General features: G+C 59.4%; 1 protein-coding gene across 1 annotated transcript in view; it reads left to right on the forward strand.

Annotated features, from left to right (window-relative positions):
• PKNOX2 (PBX/knotted 1 homeobox 2) overlaps positions 1 to 6,566 on the forward strand; it is a 110,539-nt gene extending 103,973 nt beyond the window's left edge. The window contains exons 8-10 of the mRNA XM_023743248.1: positions 3,969 to 4,045; positions 4,926 to 5,104; positions 6,294 to 6,566. Coding sequence (XP_023599016.1) covers positions 3,969 to 4,045; positions 4,926 to 5,104; positions 6,294 to 6,520 — 483 coding nt within the window. The 3' untranslated portion in view covers positions 6,521 to 6,566. The remainder of the gene's footprint in view (positions 1 to 3,968; positions 4,046 to 4,925; positions 5,105 to 6,293) is intronic.
• Positions 6,567 to 6,954: the final 388 nt, after the last annotated feature.

The following is a 6,954-nucleotide window of genomic DNA, read 5'->3' on the forward strand; positions in this document are numbered from 1 at the left end:
ACTTATCGGCATGGGTAGGGGGTGGCTCTCAGTGACAGCATTCGCCTGGCCCCTCTCCACCAGCCCTGGCCAGGCCTCCTTCCGACCCAGGGCCCCGCGGAACCCATTCTTCAAACTGAAAGACGCCTCAGCTTCAGCTGAGCCCGGAGACTGTGGCTATGGGCTGCGAAGGGAGGTGTCAGAGGGAGGCAGGGACCATCGGGGTTAGATTCCCAAGGACATTCCTGATGGCATCTGGTGCCATCAGCACCTCCCTGTGTAACTCCTCTGGAGACTCAACATTCATGGCGGGTAGGATGTCTGGGAGGCGTCGCTGCACTGTATGGAGTGAGCCCGTGGAGCGCGCCTTCACCGGCATGGCGCATGGAGCCCCCCCTCCCGCCTTCGTTATTTTCCGTCCACTCGGAGGAAACTAAGACATCAAACAACCGATCGCCAAGGTCACACCACGGATGAGTGGTGGGCAGGACTGACCTCTCCAGGGCCATCCCCCGAGCCACAGGGCAGCACTCCTGGTCACCTAGTCACGCGGCCCCACACGGCCCTGAGGGGGATCTGTCCTTTCCTAGCTTGTCTGCGCCTTTTCAAGGAGGAATTACCTGCTTCCAGAAGCCGCTGCCTGCGCCTCCCTCCCGGGTTCCCCCAGGTCGCCCCGAGAGCAGCCACCGGCGAGGCGGCCCCCAGTCTCACTGGACGCCTGCCCTGTCCTTGGCCCCGAGTCCTTCCAGTTGTGCTAAAAGTAGCACGGCCAGGCCCAGGTCTGCTCGGGGCCAGGCTATTTTGATTGTGTCCTCAGGAACCATCCCCTGCCGATGGCCGGGGGGGGGGGGGGCGTGGAAAGGCAGGTGTGGTCCCTTCTCTCAAACACTTGCAGCCTGTCTCACTGGGGCGACAGAGCTAAACCGTCTGTGGGAAGCTGAACAGGGCGGGCTCGGGGCTCCTGGGAGGGGCAGCAGGACGAGCCCCCCCAGGAGCTGATACAGCGCGCATCTTTTCACTCCACAGTGTAACCGTGAGGTTCATGGTGGGTATTTTTGTGTAACTATAGCTGTCCATCTTCACTGCTGTCTAGTCTTCCCCGTCTTCACCCTCCTGTCATCTCAAAGCTGCTCTCCGCCCTCTGGGTGCTATTTCAACCATCCTCACCCCAAGGCAAGATGGTGTCTTCTTAACCCGCTCCCAGGAACCATCAGATGTGGCGCCAGGAACGTTCCAGTGCACACACCTGTCCCCCAAGCTGCACCAGCTGCTGCCCCCCACCCCACGGCCTCCATCACGTGCCCCCTGAGATCTTGGTTCCTGGAGAGAGGGGCGCTGGGACCTGCAGTCTCACAGCACAAGGGGTTAACACCCTCATCCACAGAGAACACCAGCCGGCCTCCGTGACGCTCCGCTTGGCCCTCTCCATGTAGCGGGAGCATGTTCGTCTGGGTTTATGACATCCACACACACGGAGGCCACACCAGAAGCCGCCTCAGAGACAGCAAACACTGCTTCCGTGGGGGCTGAGAGAGCTCCTTCTCTGGGGGTCCTTACAGTGGAAGAGATTCGCATCTGGCTGGTTTATAGGAGTCCTAGTGCAGGGCTCCCGCCCCGAGGGCCCACCCCCTCCTTCACTGGGAGGGCCTGGTCCTTCTTCAGAGTCCACGGCAGGCCCGCCTCCGGGGGCGGGGGGAGTCCTCCCGACCAATCAGCCCCACCCCTGTCTCTCACCACCGAGTGGACTTACACCTGCCCTTTAATAAAGAGGTTTCCTTTCACCCAGCGCCCTCCCCTCTCAGCTCCGAGCTCTTCATGTCAGGCACCTTTCACTAGCAGACGCCCAGGCGGCGGCTTCCCAGCACCTGTAGGTGGTGAACAGGCGCGGCCGGCTCTGCTAAGGAAATAAGTTGGCCATCGTTTGGGGGTTGGTTCACTCATCTGTTCAATACCCGGCATCGAACATCTCCTCTGCCCGCTGCTGGTCTGCACACCGGAGACACAGTATCTAATGAGACTGGGCCCCGCCTGGGATCCTTCCCGGGTTGTCACACAGTGGGCTGTGCAGTCATTCACCTGCAGTGAGGCCAGCTTTGCCCCAGGGGATTGCAACGGCCTCCCCAGGGATTTCATCCGTGACAGGTCTTCGCTCATGCAGGGAACGTGGGGCAAAGAGCATCCAGAGAAGGGAACAGCATGTGCAAAGGCATGGAAGCACGGAAGGGCCTGGTGGGGCCCAAGAAAGCTAAAAAGCTTTGCTATGTTCTCAGACCGGCTGGCCATGGGCAGCTTGGCTCCTTGGTGAGAGGGATGGGAACTCCAGAGCCCCTGCTGCTCTGCCTCCGGTGGCTGCAGTCTCTCCTCCCAGCCTACAGTCGGGAGGAGACTGGCTCCTTGACACGGAGGTGCTGTCCTTCCGTTAGAATCTTAACGTTGCACGCGTCACAAGGCCCGCTGCCCCGGCTGGCAGGCGGGTCGGAGGTGTGAATTAAACAACGCAGGGTTCTGATGACTTGGGCCAGGGGTGCGGAGGCCCACAGAGCCGCTGCTTCCTTTGTCACCGATAATGAGGGCGCTCCGAGGCTGATCATAAACTCATTCCTCAGAGCCCTTCAGGCACCTTGCTGACATCATCCAATAATAACAGCGTGAGGAGCCCCTCTTACTGAGCTGTACAAGTACAGTTTCACTTACTCATTAGATGACTTTGTGCGTGGCATGCCTGCGCTCACAGCTAGTCAAAAGCCGGGACTTGGGTCCCAGTCTTTGGGGCTTTAGGAAGCCCCAACACCACTCTGGCCGGCTTCGCCCTCTGCCCCAGGAGCCCCCCGATCGCCTCTGGCTTCCAGGGCAGGGCTCTGACCCACTCAGACGCTCACCGCACCTTTATTCCAGGTGCCTGGTGCACAGGCCTGAAAAGACACACAGACCCAGCTATCACGTGGCTTTCCGCCCGGGGAGCTGGAAGGACCCCTTCCCACTGCCCCTCAAAACTCCCATTGTTGAGCGAGACCTGTTCAGCTTCCCCAGCCTCTGGCCGACACCCTTGCTCCTTAGCCTCTATGGCGCTCATCTCCCAAACCACAGCACCTGTGGCTTTGTCTCTGCCGCTCAGCAGTCACTGCTGTGTCATCTGCAGGTGGAAGGTGAGCTAATAAGACACGGTCCCTGCCACAGTGTGTGAGAGACACGTGGTCGGGGCATGGGCTGGAGAGCTCAGGGATGGCACAGACACTGCAACCCTTCCTCCCCCCCACCCCCCTACTCGACCTTGTCAAATGGCATCATGAGTGATGGGAGGGAAACGACTCAACTCGGAAGGGCTGCGTAGCAAACTGCAGGGCACACAGCGCAGGGCGCACGGGAGAAGCCGTTCAGCGCTTGGCCCGCAGTGTGGGAAGGCGGCACCGAACGGCTGCCTCACACAGTCTGGGTGTGATGCTTAGTAAAGGAAAGTAGGTGCGTGAAGACTGACAGGCTGTGACGTATTACACGAGCAGGGATGTCGCTCTATGTATCTCCTGCTTCCTAGGATGCCTGGCATGAATCTGGGCGCACAGTGGGTATACAGCACATGTCAGTTCACTTACATGGAGTTGATTCACTCACCCCATTTGCCACCTCTGATAGTCCTGTGGCTTTCAATGCCACTGTGCGTCTCCACACTGGCAATGCCTGCCCTGCCGCTGGGGCTGGGGAGAGGACCAGGTGCAGAGGATGTAGAGTGCCTTGGAGGCTATTAACATACATAACGGCCCCATTATGGGGGTTTGAGTTGAGGCTGGGGCCCCTCATTGTGGAGCCAAAGGCCTGGGGCAGCCACTCTCCAAGCCATAAGCCCATTCTTTGGGGAAATAAACGTTACACTTTCTCCAGTTTGGGCTTCCAAACCACAGGCCCAGAAGAGTGCCTGTGACACGGGCCTGGTCCCTAAGGGGCCCGGGCCACCACGTGCCCACCCCTCACTAGCCCTTCACCTCTCGTTTCAGCATCCCTACCCCACGGAGGATGAGAAGAGGCAGATCGCGGCCCAGACAAACCTCACCCTCTTGCAAGTCAATAACTGGTGAGTTAGCATCGTCCACCCACAGGCTCTCAGATGCAGAGGCCACTTGCTTGGCAAGGGAATGCGCAGCCCGGAGGAGACTGAATGCCTAGTCCTGCCTCGGTCCAGCCACCACGCCAGTCCTCCCATTCGGACTGGCAGCCGAAAGCCAGAATCAGCACAGGCCCGATCGCTTCATTTGCAGCTTCTTAGCGCCCTCTGCTGGGAAACTGTGCTGCGAACATCACTGGCTAGAAAACCCAGCCCCAGGTGCACTGCAGACACACACAAGTGCCTGCAGCCAAGGATGCAGGGGCCACCAGTGGTCACCTGGTCTGCCCCCACCTGTGTGAGCTTAACTAAAATGTTCTGCAATGTAGTGGTGTGAAGGAGGAGGAAGTGTCCGCCGTCCTGACCGCACAGGGGCCTCAGCTTCCCCTTCTCTGTGTCCGGCTGGGCTGTCAGAAATCTGAGGGGGGCAGGGTTTGGCTGGATGGGAGTACACACAGGATTGGGCTCCCTGATCCAAGCCCTCAGCCCTCGGAGAGAAGTCAGAGGTTAGTGCCTTTGACTAAGGGGGCTCTTCCGTCCTCTGTTCAACCCTGACAGGTACGAGTAAAGATTTCTGACCCTCACGCACCCATCCCATGATGCCTTGTGGTTACCAAGCGATTCCATGAGTCCTTGGGGCCAGGGCCTTTTACCAGCTGGGCTTTCACCCCCAATCAGACCCCAGTCTGTTCTGTACAGTGGATCGGCTGCTGAGTCTGGAAGCAGCTTAGCCCTCTCTGCACGCACGCACGCGCGCGCACACACACACACACACACACACACACATGCATGCACACCCCACCACCACGCAGGTGTGACTAACCAGGTCTCCACCTTCACCCCTGGGCAGGTTCATCAATGCCCGGAGGCGCATCCTGCAGCCCATGCTTGATGCCAGCAACCCAGACCCTGCCCCTAAAGCCAAGAAGATCAAGTCCCAGCACCGGCCCACCCAAAGATTCTGGCCCAACTCCATCGCCGCGGGGGTGCTGCAGCAGCAGGGCGGCGCCCCGGGGACAAACCCCGACGGTAAGGACTGGGGCTGGACTGGCGGGCGGGACATCTGCTCGGCCACAGTCATCCCTCCCTGACCCCTATCAAAGTGGGTGGACAAACAGGGAAGGAGGAGGGCTTTGCATTATTTTAACAGGCCAGGAGCGACCTCACAGAGGCCAGGGGAGCCAGTGGTCGTCAGAGCCCATGACTGCTCCACGGAGCCCCTCCTCACTCCCACTCCCGCCGAAGTTGCTTAGAGCCAGAGCCGTCTGTAAATAAGGAGAGGCAGCGGCTTGTGCACGGAGGCGAGAGGGGCTTTGTTTCCCAGCTTCTCCATCACACTCTTCACAGACACTGTTTTAACTGCCGGTTGCCTGGTGCATAATGAATAATTCAATGAGCCAGACATTTACAGCTCAGCACAGGGTAGCTCTGTGGGGGAGGGGGAGTGAAGGTGTTCATGTGTGCGTCCCTACCTGCACGTGTGTGTCCCTTCCTGCATATGTGCGTCCCTACCTACATGTGTGCGTCCCTTCCTGCATGTGTGCATCCCTTCCTGCATATGTGAGTCCCTACCTGCATGTCTGCATCCTTACCTGCGTGTGCGTCCCTACCTGAACGTGTGTGTCCCTTCCTGCATATGTGAGTCCCTACCTGCATGTCTGCATCCTTACCTGCGTGTGCGTCCCTACCTGAACGTGTGTGTCCCTATCTGCATGTGTGCATCCCTACCTGCATGTGAGTCCCTACCTGCATGTGTGCGTCCCTACCTGCATGTCTGCGTCCCTACCTGCATGTCTGCATCCCTCCCTGCATGTGTGTGCACTTATGTGGCTGCGTGGTGGTTCCTGTGTGATGGGCAGTTGTCTCATGAGGGATGGCAGAAAAGCAGATTGTGAGCTGGGTCAACCAGGGGGAGGATTCCAGCTCTCGCCTGACTGTGTCCCCTCCAGCTAATGCCTTCACTGTCTGAGACTCAGTTTCCTCCTCTTTAGAAGGGCTAATACCTGCCCTGCACAGGTGCTAGCAAGTCACAAGTATTTAACATGTTTACACAGAAGTGGCTCAGTCCAGGTAGTAGGGGTGCTGCTGCCTGGGAGGGGCAGGTGGGGCTGACACAGGGGCTTCATGCCAGCAATTGCCAGCTCGCCACCCCTGAGCCGGCCCACCGAACCCTCCAATACTGAGGTCCCTGGCCTGACCCTCCCCTCCTCTCTCGCAGGCTCCATCAGCTTGGACAACCTGCAGTCCCTGTCCTCAGACAATGCCACCATGGCCATGCAGCAGGCCATGATGGCCGCACACGACGACTCATTGGATGGGACGGAAGAAGAGGAGGAGGATGAGATGGAAGAGGAGGAGGAAGAGGAACTGGAGGAGGAGGCTGACGAGCTTCAAACGACGAATGTCAGTGACCTGGGCTTGGAACACAGTGACTCCCTGGAGTAGTTGGCAGCCCAGATGGCACTGATCACCCAGCAGGAGAGGAGTGTCGTCAGGGGGTTTCAGGGTGGGGGGGAAGGGGACATGGGCAGGCGGCACCGAGGAAGTTGGGCCCTCGCTTCCCAGAATCAGTAGCTTGACAAAATGCAGAGGAGACACCTGCTCCTTCCCGACCACCGAGCTTCTCTGACCCCAGCCCTGCTTCCCCGGAACGCGGAGGACTCTGGGGGGCCGGCCACGCAGCCCTACGGACAGGCAGGAGTGAGATCTGGATCCAGCGACCCCCGAGGACAGATGGCACCCGAAGGCCCTGGCGGAACGAGTGGATGGTTTACAGCCCTGCACTGAGGCCGAGCAGTGCTGTCCACAGAGAGAGGCTCTGCCGGGGACAGAGCAGGAGAAAAGGCAAACACTGGGGCTCCGGCCCCACCCCCTGAGAG

This window comes from Myotis lucifugus, unplaced genomic scaffold (assembly GCF_000147115.1).
Source record: "Myotis lucifugus unplaced genomic scaffold, Myoluc2.0 scaffold_382, whole genome shotgun sequence".
Taxonomy (NCBI): Eukaryota; Metazoa; Chordata; class Mammalia; order Chiroptera; family Vespertilionidae; genus Myotis; species Myotis lucifugus.